This window comes from Mycena indigotica, assembly GCF_014461135.1.
Source record: "Mycena indigotica strain 171206Taipei chromosome Unknown Mind.scaff0005, whole genome shotgun sequence".
NCBI lineage: Eukaryota > Fungi > Basidiomycota > Agaricomycetes > Agaricales > Mycenaceae > Mycena > Mycena indigotica.
In genome coordinates this window covers 2,224,254-2,242,408 of record NW_023503004.1, presented here as the reverse complement: position 1 = coordinate 2,242,408, position 18,155 = coordinate 2,224,254, and the positions used below count along the sequence as shown (strand labels likewise).

Here is an 18,155-nt window from a genome sequence, read left to right as displayed (position 1 = left end):
TGATGGCTTGATGGCTGACTAAAGCGCGATCCGTGATTATGTCCCTTCTCTGGGATATTAGTGTTGTTGCTCATTGCTTTGAGCTTGTGAATTATGAGGGCTTGTCAAGCCCTAGGGCTCTAAGGGTGGTGAGGGCCCGATGGGCCGTATAGGGCCCGTTGGCCCGACCCGAACCCTGACATCACCCCCCCACTAGGCGAAACTCGTCCCGAGTTTTATCGTCCGATTTCCGTATTCAATTCCGATTTGTTGAGAAAAAAATTTCGTCATTCGCATGTAGATGCCTTCTCGTCGAAGGGCTTAGTCGATTCCTCTCTCGCGTCCAGGCCCCAGTCGCGTCCTCCCAAAGGATGATCAGACATCCTGACGCTCTCCTGGGTCTCCCCGTTCCCGTTCCTGGCCGAGCGGAGGTGGTCGTACACCCCATCCGGTCCAGGCGCTGCGCCTAACCTCCCAGCACTCCTCCCCATCGCCTGTTGCCCCAGGTGCGCCTTTGCAAGGGATGATCGGACATCCAGACGCTTCTGAGTCTCCCCCATTTCTCCCGTTCCTAGCCGCAGAGGGGACGATCGGACATCCCTTGCGGGCCAGGCGCTACTCCTAACCTCCTAGCACTCCTCCCCTATCGCCTTGTGTCGAAGTTGGGCTCGGCGACGGCTCGACGCTGTCGTTCTCGGTCACGTGCTTCCCACGTGTGCGTTCCTCCCACTGGGGCGCATGTTCCCTGTCATCACGTGCTGCGTGCTACGGGCCCGCGATGGCCCGACACCAGCGCCGGAGCGGACGGGCCGGGTCTTATCCGTGACATCGCCCCCTCCCTTGGAACGACTCATCTCGAGTCGGCGTGGCTTGGTCGCCCCGGTTTCTCGGGGTGTTTGGTTGTTCACATTTTCCGAACACTGGCTTCCAATTACATGCTGAGCATTGGCTGCGCGTTTTTAGACCTTTCGTAGCTTCTCCTGTTTGCGTAGTTTCAGCCCGGTCCGGTCCAGTGCGTCCGCGCATATGCAATGTTCAATCTCGTTGCCAGTCGAAGCCCAGAGGCGATGGGGTCGCTATGACGACACCTAGCCATCCCTCTGTCCAGCCTCCAATTTTGGGGTGTTATTGTCCCCGGTTTTTTGCTGCCAGTGTGCAGCCACCCGTCCAGGGGTCATCGTTGTTTTTTCGTATATGCAGATTTGGCCCATCAGTTCGTCGGGGCCCGTCAGGCCGATCGGGCCGATGTGGGCCGAATCGGGCCAATTCAGGTCATCGATCCCATCATCTTAGTCGTATGAGGGTTTGAACATCAATTCACACGGTTTTGGGTTTGTCTGGTTGAAGGCCAGCACCTTTGAACGAAATTTCCCACGGTTGGGAAAGGGGTGACGTTCGGGCGCACGGGACGGGTCTCTTGCTAGTGAAAAGAGCCTGGGTCTGCTTCTTCCCCCAGCGCTCCCAGAGTGGTTTTCCACTCTCCTTGGCTGCTATAGAGGTGGGGACGGACTCAACGTTTCCCGTGCCTCAAGCGCCGTTCACCGGAGTGGACGCCCCATGGCAGAAAGAAGTTGCAGCCCAGAAGTCGACATCTGGGGGAGCCGATATTCCTTACCTCGGCGCCAGGGTACGAATTGAAAGAAGAGGGTATAGGGAAAGAATTTGCCGAGTAGGGGCGAAAGAAACAAAGGTTTGTGTTCGGACCAACGGGTCATCGGGCCCGTAGATTGACAGGCCAGACTTCGAGTCAGGCCGCGCAAGGTCTTCTAAGAACGCACACCAAGAACAAAACAGACGGATTGTCGGGCCCGCGAGTATGGCGAGCGGGGTAGATCGAAACCGAAAGGGCCCGTGAACTCGGTCCCTTGCCGTAGTCGGTGGTCGAAGGTTCGAATCAGGTCGGTTCATCACGTCATTAGGTGCAGAAGGTGTTGAAGAACTCCTTAACCGGAGTGAACAAGTGGAGCAGGTTTTGACCTGGTCCCAGGAGTTTTAACGCGAAGGGGACAGACTCCTCAACCCATAAGACGAATGGAGCAAAAGTTGTTGGCTCCCAGGAGTTTCAAGATGAAAGGGATAACTCCTCAACCCATTGGACGAAGTGCCGACACATCGAGTGGTCGTTCAGCACAGAAAGGATTGCTCCAAGAACTTGAGCTTTCTAGAGAGCGCCCCACACTTGAAAGAAGGACAGTAAAGGAGGTTTAGCATTCTGTCAGGAACAGGGCCGGCCCGGGCCCACGTGACGGTCTCCTGTCAGCCTGACAAGTGTGGGAAAGATGGTTCAACCCCCATAGCTGGGTGGTTGGCAACCAGGCAGCGTAGATGGTGCCACTGCTGCAATAGAGAGCAGGGTAGGGACAGCTCGGGGCGACTCGAGACGCCCCGCTGCCACGTTGTGTGACAGCGGTGTCACAGGATACGAGTAGTCGTCTAGAGTTTCCTACCCCTGCTGAAGGGAACGAGTCCATAGCCAAAGATCGCTGTCTAGTAGAGTTGGTGCCCAAGACATAGGGCAAGGCATAGGCTGGGCCAGTTGAACAAGCCGTTCGGGCGGGGCGTGACGTAACGCGGTCACGCCCGACGGTTCGGGGGTCGAGGGGAGTCGCCCCGCAACAGGGGCTGCGGGCCCGAGACCCCTGGAGCGCTTGAGAAGGGTTGCCAGTCCAAGGGGCGACATATCTCCTTTCCTGGAGTAACGAGTCGCTGTGGCTCCTAGACACCGCGTGACGGCGCGGTGTGACGCGTGACATGCGGGCCCGATCGGGCCCGCACCCTCCCATCGCCCCGTACCAGGGGAACCCAGAGCTTGAGGCCAGAGAGCAGGAAGAAGTGGCTAGGACAAGGATGAACATAAGAGACAAGAGCCTGAGCTGTCCAGCCCAACCAAGGGCTCAGGTCAATGAGGCAAGCTAGCCTGGGTGTGGGAAGTCGTCTAGACGCCCCTTTCCCGGGGTATGGTTGCAGCAACCCCGCTCTAGGGGACCAGGCCGGAGTAGGGTTCAAAGGAAGAGACTTCAATGCTAAACCTAAGGTACAGGAGTAATACTCCGGTCTTTATATACTGTGGGCGCTAGGGGCCGATCGGGCCCGCTGAGGGTCGATCAGAAGGGAGCAGGGGATGTCTCTGGTCGTCCCTGGTCGCTCCGCTAGGAGCCCAGGGACCATTCCTCTGGAAAGGAGCCATGCCAAAGTCGACACTAAGGAGTGTTTGGCAATGCAACAGTAAGGAGCTCCCTCCTGGACCCTGTGGTTGTCTAGGGCCGATTGGGCCCGCTGTCAAGGGCGTCCGGCGGCGCATCATGATCCCTGATGGCGGGTCATGATGGCTTGATGGCTGACTAAAGCGCGATCCGTGATTATGTCCCTTCTCTGGGATATTAGTGTTGTTGCTCATTGCTTTGAGCTTGTGAATTATGAGGGCTTGTCAAGCCCTAGGGCTCTAAGGGTGGTGAGGGCCCGATGGGCCGTATAGGGCCCGTTGGCCCGACCCGAACCCTGACAGGGAAGACCCGATGACGGGGGCCGTGGTGGCGGAGTAGAGAGCGGAGCCATGGCAAAGCTCAGCCATCCGAACGTAAGCCCAAACGCTGACATAGGTTGGGGACACCCAAGACGTCCAGCGGATAGAGATGGTAGGGAGACCTTGATAAATAACAGCCCGGAGAGGCTAGAAGGCCATAGGCTCAAGGTCTCGGAGGGAAGTGGTGCGTCCACATCCGGACAGGTCTCCGATGGCGTTAGTGATCCATGATGGTGATTCTGGATGGACTTCTAGAGGGGAGTGGCCAAGGAAGTCGAAGACTCGGGATCACTGGATGTGGGATGTGGTGCAGGCAGTGGAGGGAGAGCGTCAGGGTGCGGAGACGCGGAGACGCGCTTGATGGGATCAAGTGACGGCATCAAGGTTTCTGTCAGGAACGGGGCCGGCCCGGGCCCACGTGACGGTCTCCTGCCAGCCTGACAAGTGTGGGAAAGATGGTTCAACCCCCATAGCTGGGTGGTTGGCAACCAGGCAGCGTAGATGGTGCCACTGCTGCAATAGAGAGCAGGGTAGGGACAGCTCGGGGCGACTCGAGACGCCCCCGCTGCCACGTTGTGTGACAGCGGTGTCACAGGATACGAGTAGTCGTCTAGAGTTTCCTACCCCTGCTGAAGGGAACGAGTCCATAGCCAAAGATCGCTGCCTAGTAGAGTTGGTGCCCAAGACATAGGGCAAGGCATAGGCTGGGCCAGTTGAACAAGCCGTTCGGGCGGGGCGTGACGTAACGCGGTCACGCCCGACGGTTCGGGGGTCGAGGGGAGTCGCCCCACAACAGGGGCTGCGGGCCCGAGACCCCTGGAGCGCTTGAGAAGGGTTGCCAGTCCAAGGGGCGACATATCTCCTTTCCTGGAGTAACGAGTTGCTGTGGCTCCTAGACACCGCGTGACGGCGCGGTGTGACGCGTGACATGCGGGCCCGATCGGGCCCGCACCCTCCCATCGCCCCGTACCAGGGGAACCCAGAGCTTGAGGCCAGAGAGCAGGAAGAAGTGGCTAGGACAAGGGTGAACATAAGAGACAAGAGCCTGAGCTGTCCAGCCCAACCAAGGGCTCAGGTCAATGAGGCAAGCTAGCCTGGGTGTTGGAAGTCGTCTAGACGCCCCTTTCCCGGGGTATGGTTGCAGCAACCCCGCTCTAGGGGACCAGGCCGGAGTAGGGTTCAAAGGAAGAGACTTCAATGCTAAACCTAAGGTACAGGAGTAATACTCCGGTCTTTATATACTGTGGGCGCTAGGGGCCGATCGGGCCCGCTGAGGGTCGATCAGAATGGAGCAGGGGATGTCTCTGGTCGTCCCTGGTCGCTCCGCTAGGAGCCCAGGGACCATTCCTCTGGAAAGGAGCCATGCCAATGTCGACACTAAGGAGTGTTTGACAATGCAACAGTAAGGAGCTCCCTCCTGGACCCTGTGGTTGTCTAGGGCCGATTGGGCCCGCTGTCAAGGGCGTCCGGCGGCGCATCATGATCCCTGATGGCGGGTCATGATGTCTTGATGGCTGACTAAAGCGCGATCCGTGATTATGTCCCTTCTCTGGGATATTAGTGTTGTTGCTCATTGCTTTGAGCTTGTGAATTATGAGGGCTTGTCAAGCCCTAGGGCTCTAAGGGTGGTGAGGGCCCGATGGGCCGTATAGGGCCCGTTGGCCCGACCCGAACCCTGACAGTTTCCCCTGACAGCCGGAACCATTGCTGGACAATCCAAGCAAGGTGCGACTGGTTGACAGCACAATGGTGCTTGGCCTCCAGACAAAATCAACAATGGATATGGAATGGTTCCAGACAATGCTGGATACCAATTATATATTGCTTTGACCAAGTGGAAGCCCCGGTACCTGCCATCCAGTAAACATGTAGAGGACAAAGATGTGTTCCGGCCATAATGACCGATTGTTTAAGGCCTGTTTTGTCTTCTGGAGTCCAACCGGTCAGCTTAGTGGCCAGCAGCCAGAGGCATTCTGTAATAGCTTGTTTCCAATATACAGTTTTGGTTTGCATTTCAGGCGTGGCACAGGCAGATAAGTGTTGAAAAAAAAAAATTTGGCAGGAGCTATCTATTCTTGGCTGCCATCATTGTCCAGATTCTCACTTTGACCAACACTTGCAGGCTGAATGAGGCCAGTGTTCCCTGTTCTCCCAGACACACGCTCATCAATCCCATCTTTCTCCACCTTGAGGTTTCCATGAGAAGCACAATCCTTTTGAACAATCTCCTTGTAGATTCTATATCAAGTTATAAGACATACAAACATAGAAGATCTTATGACTCACTTGCTTAAACAAGCAGATACTTGAGCCTTTGTTGGCTTTGGGTAGTTCTTTTCGACTGCTATCTTATAGGCTGTGTTGCTGATCTGCCCACACTCCTTCTCCAACTCTTACCAGAAGTCTTTTGGTGGTGAATACTTTACACATTTCAGGTAGACTTTGCGCTATAACGAGACCTCAGTTAAAATATGGCTGTCACTGCAAGCATGAGAGCCACGCAGGCACAGTGTTCGTAGGTAATCTTGAGTTGTGGAAGGTGACGAGCCAATGATGTGGTTAGCTCCAGGGGCGATTGATGTGCTGTTGGATCAGTGTTTGGAGCAGTTTCATTGGGCGTGACATGAAAGCTTCGATGAAGCTAAAAGGTGATCAAGAATGGAGCAAAATGGAGCCAAGATAAGATCCACATCTTTCTTAAAAGTAGCATGCGTCCGAGAGGTAATCACCAGCCGCGCGTTTGGGTTTTTTCATATTTGCCCCAAAAAACCGGTCGTGAGGGCCGAACACCGAGGGATCCCAGAGAGCGGTGGACTCAATCCCACAAGATAACACTAGGAGGGCAGATGACAGGGGGGGACGGGAGAACCGATACGAAGGGTCTCGGAAATAGCCACGCGACCCACGAGGGGCACGAGAGTGGTGAAGGCAGGGGCAGCAGGCAAAGTGATTCCGCACAAAGACATGAGAAGGATCGACCCCATGCACGGGGAGGCGAGACACCTGTCAGGCCGGCAGGTCTGCCAAGTCGATAAGGCCCGACTGCTGAACAACGAACGAGGAATGTTGAGGGTAGTCCGTCGGCCCAGACGATGGAGAAACGAGAAGTGCTCCAAGAGCAAACCCAGCACGACCCGTGACGGCGGGATTGTGCTAGAATACAAAGGGAGCGTCTCGTCGAGAAATCTATAGTGGGAAGCTATTGCGGAGGGGCGAAGAGAGATAAAGAAAAGGGGGACGACACAGCCTATATATGGTCCGAAACAGAGAACATTCCACATGGAAAACACCTGCAAAAGGAGGTCCAAGTGAGACGCCCCGAAGGCGCCCGAAGTAGCAAAATACAGACAAAGGACGCAAAACTGAATTGGAAACACCAACACACCTGCGAATGTGACTGCGGGGAAACACTTGATGGACAGGAAGAAGCGATCTGCGGACGCCACGAGGCAACAGAAGCCGCGGGAAATTAAAATGCGCAGCCGAAGCTTAGCTTAAGCTTATGGGCTGGATGGAAATTGTGATTGGAAGGACAAGCTAAAGTTAAAGAACCCGAGAAACCGGGCGACCGAGCCACGCTGACTCGAGACGAGTCGTTCCTAGGGAGGGGGTGATGTCACGGATAAGACCCGGCCCGTCCTCTCCGGGCGCTGGTGTCGGGCCACCACGGGCCTGTAACACGTAGCACGTGATGACGGGGAACATGCACCCCAGTAAGAGGAACGCACACGTGGGAAGCACATGACCGAAAACGATGCGTCGAGCCGTTGCCGAGCCCAACTCGACACCAGGGGACTGGGGAGGAGTGCTAGGAGGTTAGGAGTAGCGCCTAGCCCGCAAGGGATGTACGATCGTCCCCCTCTGTGGCCAGGAACAGGAGCGAGGAGGAGCAGGAGGGGCCAGGGTGTCCGATCACCCCCTTTGCAGGCCCGTGTATATAAGGCGCGATAGCGTACCATGTACTCTATCGCTTAGATTGTTTGAAGAACTACCTTACTCCATGCAAAGAGGTGCCATCTCAACTCATCAGGCCCGACACGACCCGATTCGAACCTCCGACCACCGACAGTGACAAGGGACCGAGTTAACGGGCCTGTAAGGGCAACCCTGGAGACTCCGACAAAAGCCTAGCAGGGGAGGATCCAAAGCGTGAATAAAAGCTACGGAAATACACGGAGGGACCGACCTAGCAGGGGAGGATCCAAAGAGAAGAAACTCTAAGAGTCCGCCTGCCAGGGCGCCAACTATATACTGGGTCGTCCATCACTGCCGACATAGAGCGCAGAAGGCCTGAGCGGTGTCACAGGCTCTGTCCCAAGGTGATCATTGGGAGGGTCTTGACAGATCGGTGATTGGTGGGCAAAGGAGGCCGTGGACGATGGTCGGGGTGGGCCGGAGCGTCCGAGGGGGCGCCGGTCGGATGTGCCTCGGATGCGCTCGGACGGTCCGAAGGAGGCCGAAGCAGGGGTTCCCCTGACAGGGCCCTTTCAGTTTTGATCTACCCCGCTCGCCATACTCGCAGGCCTGACGATTTGTCTGTTCTGTTCCAGGCGCACGTTCTTAGGAGAGGTCCTTGCACAGCCCAACCCGCAGTCTGACATACGTGCGGGCTTGCCCGCTGTGCCAACAAACAAAGATATTCCTGAGACGGCCTGCAGGAACTTTGGTCCTGAACAGCGTGCCAAGTCGGGCAGTAATATGCCTCCTGCATATTCACTGGCAGAATTATAAATATGAATAAATATGAATATAATTTTATTATGCCAAGGTCATATTCATTATATGTACATTAATGGCATCACCTGTGTCAACACTTGATTAGCCTGTTTATTTTACTAGAAACATACTCTAAAAGCTTCCTTTAGAGACTAAGTAGTTGAGTGACTCTAAACCCTACAAACCAGTGGCCCTTCATTTTCAGACATTTGACTCCCATTTCCAGTCATATGATCATGCAATGCATTGACTTAGAACAGTTGTTTTGACATATGCCAGCACCAATAAATTCCACTAAAACATTTCTCAAGTCAAAAGGACATAATAGCTGGTCTCTACAGCACTCTAGGGGACACTCTGATAGGGTGAGCATAATTGAATATATTCTGAATATAATCGAATATATATTCAAGATTATAAATACAATCACATTACAGTATACTCCCAAGAATATGAACATGAATATATTATGCAAAACATGTATTCATAATCATAATTGGACAGCACTATCCATAGTCCGCTGATCCCCTGGTGGTCCGGGATGCGGTAAGGCGCAACGGCCGTATCCTAAGCATCTTTTACAGATTTGAAGGAAAGGATATATGAGCATTTACCACATGTTGACGCGGCGAGCCACAAGCGGTAACGTTGCAATCATCTGCACAAGTATTAGTATTTCCCCACGCCGCGAGCTCAAAGACGGCGCTCGAGCTCCAGCGGCAGCACTGATGGTGGTCAATGGTAAAAGAAACCGGTGATTGTGGAACATGTCAGACGTGTCACGTAAGCCACGTCACTCTGCAAATGACCACCACCGTTGCGACACCAGTGTTGCCGCCAGAACTGGAGCGCGTCGTCTTCGAGCTCGCGGCGTGGAGGGACAAGGAGACGATGTGCACGCTGGTGCTTGTCGCCCGGCGCGTCAATATCTGGTGAGTCACTGTAGTGGAGTGGGTTCTCCGGTCCAAACAACACCAGGATCGGACCGTTGCGCTATCGGGTGCGCCTCGTGACCTTTCAAAGCGGTAACATCGACGCGCTATGGCAACTCATCGACAACTGTCCCGCAAGCCGGATCCACACCCGCCACCTCGCCGTCTGCAGACTTACGCTGCACACCGAAGACGACATCGCGACGAGCAGCATCCCGCGCATCCTCCGCGCATTTCCACACCTCGTTAGCCTGCGTTTGTGGAGCGTCACCCCCGCAAGTATCGCCGACTTTCACCTGCTGCACGCCCTCCCGGCCCTCCGCCGCCTCGCCATCAACCTCGTGGCCATCTTCTCGGAGCGCACGCCCGGGCCGGACCCACCACCCGCGCCGCTCTTGCACGTGACACACCTCGAGCTCTTCCACCAGCGCGGTACGCCCCTTGCGCTCCCCCGGCTCGCCGCCGCGTTCCCCGCGCTCACGCACATAGCGCACTTCCACGGTGATGTACCCGATCTGAATCTGATGCGGAGCGCGCTGCGGTGCTGGCCCGCTCTGACGGTGCTGGCGCACGTGCACGGCCCGTTCGTCGAGCGACTTGACGGCGCGCAGCAGGCGCTTCATGCGGAGCGCGCGGCGGAGTTCGCTGCCATTGATCCGCGGCTGGTGATTCTAAGATCGGTTCTGGAGAGCTGGGAGCAAGACTGGGAGCGCGGCGCGTGGGGTGGGTGGGACTGTTGGCGCCGCGCCGAAGAGGTCGTTGCCGCTCGCGGCTTGCGAAACTCTAATTAGTCAACAACAACCATGCTACGGCCATTGGCAACAATCGGCAAGCAGCCCTCGAGCAATCTTGTAATAGAAGTTTGAATGAAACAAAAACCTACCGGACATGATATGTACGTGCCGCGCTCGTGGTCGTAGCATAGATCCGTTTTTTTCCGTTTTGCAGGCCCGGGAGCGATTCGGCGCTGCATGCCGTGCGCCGGGCGAAGAAGATGTCGATTGACGCGCGCTGGTGGTACTGTTGCAGGCCGACGCGGAGACGGACTGGGTCGCCGGTCGCGGGCTGGTTGGAGCCCTGGTCGCCATTTCCATGTACAAATGTTCAAGTTTGTACACAGTTATAACTGTTTTTATCTTCATTTTAGTTTACACCACCAACCCGTCGTGACATATTGCCGATGTCATCCTGGAACATCACCCGACGTTGAGTTGTGATGTTGGTGACGGATTTGCGTGATGTCAAAAAGAAATTGAATGAGCATATCTTCCTGATGTTTGGCTGACCAGGTATATCAGGAGGACATCCTGACCCAGACTAGCATAGGACCAAGAGCAGTGAGAATTTAGCCGGCGCTTTCCAGCTGCAGCAGATGGGACCCATAGCTCACACATCAAGAGAATAGGAAAATAGTTTATTGCACTGTACTAGTAGTAGGTAGCTATATATACAAAAAAAAAAAACTACACATGCACCACCGACCACTAGCACGCCAACCGTCCATTGCATTCTAGCGCAGAGTGGGTTCCTGTCCCTCCCATCCATTGCCATCACCAGCAGCAGGCACCGGATAGCCACACCAATGCTGGCGGCAAGGAACAGGTGGGTGGGGGCCGTGGGGCAGCAAGAGACGGGAAGGGAAGGATGCCTGATGTGGAAGGCTAAGACGAGAGTCAGTGTGGAGGATGGCCCGGGCAGTCATAACTTACGGGGAAAGAATACCAGCTCTGGAAAGCAGGCAGGGAGGTAAACGACGACATGGGAGATGGCGGACATGGCTATGTGGAGACCATTGCACAGCAATTCTGAAGAAACATAGTCAGCAAAAGGGCAGAGAGCGAGCAGGGACAGCGCACCACAAAAGGAGGAAGACAGTGGGCATGAAGAAGGTCGTCAATACCTATATGCCGGTAGGACCATCGGGGAGGGCTAGCCAGAGAATGTGTGGTCAGTGGTGTTGGAAGGCAGGCACAAGCATACGCACCAGCGGCACCACAGAGGAGGAGGGTCTAGAGGAAGGCAGTCAGCGTCGAGCGAAGAAGATGGGGGAAAAGAGAAGAGAAGTGAGGCTGAGTGACTGTGACATCGCAGCCTGACAACGAAAATTTTCCATCACTTGATGTGGAGTGGATTCCGGTACTGCAACGCAACATCACACCATGACATTGCCCTGATCTTCTTGGCAACGTCTCAAGCAAAGCTCAAATGATACCCATCCAATATTTCCTGACTGACTTCTGAATGATCTCGGGCTAATATTTGCCCGAGATCGGGCGGCTTGATCCTGTCGACATCCAGGACAGACATCGGGTCAGTGTGCCGACGGGTTGGTGGTGTACCATGGTATGTAAATGGTAAAATAAATGAAAACAAATAGTTTAAATGGTTATTCCCTGATAACAATAGCAGACATGCTCATAACTATGTTACTACCAGTTAGCTACCAAATACACACTAGTATCAGACATACCTTCCACATAAATATAGATACTAGTTGCATTTGTAGGCTTCTTCTGAAAGGAGTCCATCACATGATCTGGCATCAAATACGCCAAAGGCAATGAATATTGCCCTACATGCCCATCTAGAACAGTATTACAAGTGAGAAAATGCCATCTTTCAGTTGAATAAACCTTATAAACTCAAGTATGTACCATAAAATTGTTGATCATTTTATGTTATTATGTTACCATTTTTAACTCTTTTTAAATGGTAATAAATGTTTACTAAACATTTTCTTACCATTTCCGTTTAGTTTACCTGGAGGTGTAAATGAAAACTAAATAGTTGGAGCCCTATCGCAGCGTAGGGAGGGCGAGGTTACGGCCAGTGGGCTCGGGCGGAGGTGGCGTCTAGGCGGCTGGCACTGGACAAGTATCACATCATCACATGTTATCCTTCTCCAATACTCAGACACAGATTGCCTATGGGTACTTGGACGTGGAGGAAAAGTCTGTTGCCACTGAAGACACTCCACTGAGTGGAGTCTATAAACACCCCTGTTTTATTTGTTTATAAACAGGCATTCTGGGATATGCCTGACAAGTTATAACAGCAGTTACAGACGACCAGTATATAGTTAGCACCCTAGCAGGCAGACCCTTAGAGTTTCTTCTCTTTGGACCCTCCCCTGCTAGGACTCTCATCAGAGCCTCTGGAGCTGCCCTTACAACTGTAGGCATAGTTCTAGGCCCAGTCCCTATCTATCGCCCCATATTTTTTAGCAGGAACTTCCAGCCCCTAAGGAACACAAGGGCAACATGAGGAAGACCCTGGAACAGTGCCTTGTGTATGTCAGGCACTAGGCACCCTACTGCTTTGGGTCTTGCCTCTGGTGTTAATATAAAATCTGAATTTATATACCTTTCTAATTAGGAAGTTCTCGGAGGCACTGGAAAATGTCTAAAATTGCCTCTTGAGGCCCAGAATTGAGCCAAACCACTATGACATGTGAAAAGAAATTCATATAATCTGTAAGGGCAACCCCGGAGGCCTGAGATCAAGGTCCTAGCAGGGGAGGATCCAAAGAGTGAATAACAGTAAGCAAATACAAAGGAAGCTGACCTAGCAGGGGAGGATCCAAAGAGAAGAAACTCTAAGGGTCCGCCTGCTAGGTAGCTGAACTATATACTGCGCTCTTGACGCGCCAAGGTTGATCGTTGCTCCGTGCAGTATGCCTGCGCCATGTCGCAGGCCAGGTCCCAGGGGGATCGCCAGGCGGGGGCGGTGATGCGATTGATGGTGGTGATGCGATCACCGGAGTCGGAATCGGGTCGATTCCGGGCCGAAAGGGAGGTTCCCCTGACATCACCCCCCCTTTGAATGCGGCGCCCGACGCATAGATCGGAAAGGAATTGTGTCGAAGGTCGCGGAGGCGATGTGCCGTGGTTTGCCGGGGTACCTACGATAGAACTCCGCGATTTTGTCTGGGGCGAAGACACGGTCGAAGCGGACCCACTGGTCGTGCGGCGCGCGTCGTAGCCTTTCCACCTGACGAAGTAGTTCAGCCGCCTATACCGGATCCTAGCGTCCAAGATTTCGTCTACTTCCCACTCCGGGACTCCGTCCTCGAGGTCCGGAGGGGGCTGGTCGTAGCCAGGGCGTCCATCAAAGGGGGTCGTCTTGAGCGAGCTCGAGCTTGACGACGGGGAAGACCGGGTGGAGCTTCGAGTAGCGTGGAGGGAGGTCGAGTTTGTAGGCACCTTTGCTGATCTCCTTGACTATCTTGAATGGTCCCAGACGGCGGTGGGAGAACTTCTCCGAGGGGCGAGTCGTCCTGATGTCAGAAGCATCCAGCCAGACACGGTCGCCAACCTTAAACTCCGGAGACGGAGTGCGTCTCCGGTCGTAGTAGCGTTTGTACTCCTCCTTGGCCTTAGTAAGCGCGGCCTTGGCCTCGGCAACCCCAGTGGCGATCGGTCGCGGAACTCGTTCACTGACTCTATGGCGGAACGGACTCCGGGTTCAAAGCCCATGCGGGGAGTCGTTCCGTGTCCGTCATGAAAGGAACTTGTTGGGTGGAGGAGTGAACGTGGTTGTTGTAAGCGAACTCCGCGGCCGGAATCAGCTCGTCCCCAGTCGTCCTGCTGATAGTTGGTGAAGATCCGCAGGTACTGTTCCAATTCCTGGTTGACGCGCTCCGTCTGGCCATCCGTCTGCGGGGTGGTACGCAGTGGATGTGGCAGGCTTGATGCCGATTAGACGCCATAGTTCTCGGGTGAAGTCCGCGATGAACTGCGAGCCGCGGTCGGAGACGTACTTTTCCGGAGTCCCATGGTGCCGCCAGACGTTCCGGTAGTAGAGGCGAGCTGCTCCTACTGCGTCGACCGTGGTGTGGCACTCCGAGAAGTGGGCTCGCTTTCCGAGGGTGTCCACGACGACCATGATCGCGTCGTACCCATGGGCCTCAGGGAGCTCTACGATGAAGTCGACGGAGACGGTGTGCCAACGCTCTGGGGGTGTTTCCGTCGGGTGCAGCTCTCCGTGGGGAAGTCTCCGGAGTGCCTTGGTGCGACAGCACAGGTCACAGGTCGCGACATACCGGCCGATATGGCGAGACATCTGGGGCCACCAGTAGTTCCGGGAGACCAACTCCAAGGTCTTGAAGCGACCTGCGTGTCCGGCGACTCGAGTGTCATGGCAGAGCTCGATGATGCGTCTCCGGAGGTCCTTGTCCTTTGGTACAACGATCTTCCCTCGGAAGTGGAGAAGACCGCCGGAGACGGCCCACTCGTCAGAACGTGAGGAGCGGGGGCCTCGAGCTTGACCTTGGACTTTAAGGAGTTGCCGGGCCGCTAGTGCGACGGGCTCTTCCAGGTCAGGCTCACCAGAGAGGGCATCGCGAATGTCGCGAAGGCGTTCGGAACCGGGACCGGAAACGGAAACGCCCTCGAGTGCGCGGACGTGGAAGAGTTCGGGATGCAGAAGGACGACGTCGGAGTTGTCGGAATCGATTCCGTGGTCGGGTCTCCGAGAGAGGGCGTCAGGTCGGCCCATGTCGCGACCGGGCTTGTGGTGCAGCGTGAAGTCAAACCGGGAGAGGTAGAGGGACCAGCGGGCCTGTCTCCGGTTGAGGTGCTGCGTCTTCCTGAAGTACTCCAAATTCTTATGGTCAGTCCAAATCTCGACGGGATGCGCGGCACCCTCAAGGAAGTGTCTATACTCCTCGAGTGCGCGGATGATCGCGAGCATCTCCTTGTCGTGGATTTCGTAGTTGCGCTGGACATCATTTAAGCTTTTGGAATAGAATGCTACAGGGTGCCACTTCCCGTCCGGGGCGGATTGTGAAAGAACCGCCCCCGTCGCATAATCAGAGCTGTCAGCCTCGAGTCGGAAAGGCCGTGCGTCGTCCGGAATCGCCAAAACCGGTTCCGAGGTGACCGCGTCCTTAATTGCCTGGAACGCGGAGGCCTCTGCGTCGCCCCAGGTCCACTTCTGGTCCTTCTTGGTGAGCACGAAGAGCGGTCGCGCAAGGGTCGAGAAGTCCCGAATGAACCTGCGGTAGAAATTAGCGAACCCAAGGAACTGCTGAATGTCCTTCTTGTTTTCCGGAGTCGGCCAAGCGGAGACGCCTGCAACCTTGACGGGGTCCATTTCGACGTGGTTGTGGGAGATGATGACTCCGAGGTACTCGATTGACGATTTTTCAAAGTCGCACTTCTCCGCTCGGAGGTACAACTTGTGCTCTCGGAGTCGCCGCAAGACCTCCTGAACAATCTGCCGGTGTTTCCAGAGGTCGGAATGGGCGATCAGGATGTCGTCAAGGTAGATCATGACGTCTCCGGAGAGGATGAGGTCCTGGAAAATGTCATTCATCATCGTTTGGAACGTCGCGGGAGAGTTTGTCAGGCCGAAATACATCACCAAGGGCTCGAACAGGCCTCGGTTAGTCCGGAAAGCCGCTTTCCACTCGTCACCTTCCTTGATCCGGACGTTGTTGAAGCCCCAACGGACGTCGAGTTTGGTGAAGTAACGAGCACCTTTGAGCCGGTTGATGAGGTCGTTGATCAGCGGAAGGGGGTACCGGTTTTTGACAGTCATTGCGTTGAGAGCACGGTAGTCCTGGACGAAGCGGAGTCCGCCGTCCTTCTTTTTGACAAAGAAGACCGGAGACGCCATCGGAGACTTGGAGGGGCGAATCCGTCCCGTGGATAGCCCTTCCTCGATGAACACGTCGAGCTCGCGTTGCTCAAGGGGCGAGATGGGGTACACCTTGCAGTTAGTGGGCTTAGCATCGGGGACGAGTTCGATGGCGTGGTCCCAGGTCCTCCGCTCCGGTAGCGTGTCGAAGGACTCCTTGTTGAAGACGTCCTGGAACTCCTTAGCCCAGTCCGGGATGTCAGAGGGCGGAGGGGCGGAGTTCCTGGCAAAGGCTTCGGCCAGGCGCTGCGAGACAGTACTGCCAGCGCGTATCTCTTCTGCGGGACGGAAAGACGTGTAGAAGATGCGGTCATCATCTTCGAGCTGGCCATCGTCATCCTCGTCATCGGAGTCCAGCATCAGATCAGGCAGGCCGGAGTCATCACCGGAGATGGAATTGTCTCCGTCGTCAGGCCCAGAGAGGTCCATGGCGCAGATCGAGGGGAACGGGCCGGAGCGGAGCCGTTTCTGGAGTAACTGGAGTCGCCGCAGCTCAGTCCGTTCAACGCGTTCTTCCTCGCGGCAGGTGGAGCAACCACGGGGGCACCGTGTCATCTTGACCTCCTTGGTTTCCCAATCGATCTCTGGGTTGTGCTTTCGCAGCCAGGAGTACCCCAGGATGAGGTCTTGTTTACCAAGATGAGTGACGGCGAGTTGAACACGCTCGGAATGGCCTTTGTAGCGTAGGACCAAGTCCGCGATCTGGTTGATAGAGCCAGCATCATTTGGAGTGCCATCGACGTTGAAGACCGGAATCGGTTGCGCCAGAGTGCGGACTGGAATGCCATTCCTAGTGACATAGTTTGTGTCGATGAAATCAGAGGTGGCACCACAGTCAACCAGACCGAAAGCGAGAGCTTGAGTGCGCTGGTAGTGGACTCTAGCTCCAACGGGAGGTGGAGGGAGTTCACTCCAGGGGCAGCAGCAACAGTGTACTGCTTGGGTAATTTCTTTTCCCAGGCAGTGAGGCGACGGAGGTGGGTGACAGGCCTTATCGGAAATTGATGGGCTTTATCGGAAATTGATGCAGCCTTATCGGAAATTGATGGGGCCTTATCGGAAATTGATGGGGAGGGTATGTCTTTCGTTTCTGGCTCGTTGTAGGGCAAATGAGTGCATTCATCATACAAGGGGGCGAAACGATTTATGGACGCGAACGAGGGCACACCGGTCACTCGTCGCGGGGACAAAATCCTCCCCAGCCATCAACTCCGCTGTTGATTCCGGCAGGGCAGCTGTGTCGGAGTAGCGGGCAATCAACTCCGCTAACATCTCGTCACCGAAGTTGTTGGATCACCTCATCGAGGATGTCCATTGAGCGGACGTCCGCGGGGAGGGGCAATCCCGGGCGAGATGGTTTGGGTCGCCGCACCTGAAGCAGGCGCGACGAGGGGCACCCCGAGCCCTAGTGCGATCCAACTCCATGGGGACGGGAGCTGGAGGCACCGGAGCGGGGCGCGGGCCGCGGGGTGGCACGACCGGAGCCACCGGGTGGAAAGGGGCCGGAGCCGGGATGCGGTTGACCGGAAACGGAGTCCGAATCAAACCGCTAGGCGTCTTGGGGGCGGCTGACTTGATCAGCTTGGCCCGGACCAGGGCCTCGTATTGACGGAAGGCCCGGGTGCGCCAGCTAAGGTAGTCCCGGAGGTCCGGGGGTCGTTCGAGGACGTGATTCCGTTGTTGATCAGGGGGTCAAGTCCGTGGCGGAACTTGGTCACCTTGACCAACGCGTCTTCGAATCCGGCGAGGTCCATCAGGTCCTCGAAGTCGTCGGTGTACTGGTAGACATCCTTTGTGCCCATGTGATAGGCGGAAGTCTCCAGTTTGGAGAGAGCATGATCTTGCTCGTTCTCCTCGACGAACCGGAGTCGAAACTCGGAACGAACGAGCCCCAGGACGGAAACGGAAACGGGGCTTTGCTTCCGTGGCGCTCTGCCCATTGCTGAGGGGTCCTTCTGCCATAAACGACATGGCATAGCGGACGGCCTTTTCCTCACTCGCCTCTCCGTTGACCACAAAGGCCTCAGGGGCAAGGCGGGCGTAGGTGCGGACCGCATAGAGGAACGCGCGGCCGCGTTTCCGATCGCCGTTGAAGGTGAACGGAGGGTTTGGTCGTAAGACCAATTTTGAGGCGAGGTTGATGTCGCCAAAGAGGGCCTCGGAATCGCCCTGAACCGGAGTCGGAGTCGGAATCAATGTCTCCGGGGGTGGTGTTGTTTGGGGTCCGCCAGCAGTATTAGCGGCGGCAGCGGCAGCGGAAGCCTGGGTGGTGAGAAGAGTAAGGGCCTCAGTTAGGCGGTCGATTTTCGCCTCGAGTGCATCCAGCCGAGTGTCAGCGTCAGGAGTAGCTCCGGAGGGCATGACAG

At 55.6% G+C, this 18,155-nt stretch overlaps 1 protein-coding gene across 1 annotated transcript; it reads left to right on the top strand.

The window, feature by feature from the left end:
* Positions 1-9,022: 9,022 nt before the first annotated feature.
* Positions 9,023-9,941, top strand: MIND_00582900 (uncharacterized protein; the record flags this gene model as incomplete). Its single annotated transcript, XM_037362588.1, has 3 exons — positions 9,023-9,150; positions 9,197-9,582; positions 9,640-9,941. The coding sequence occupies 3 exons, from the start codon at positions 9,023-9,025 to the stop codon at positions 9,939-9,941; spliced, it is 816 nt and encodes a 271-aa protein (XP_037220509.1).
* Positions 9,942-18,155: the final 8,214 nt, after the last annotated feature.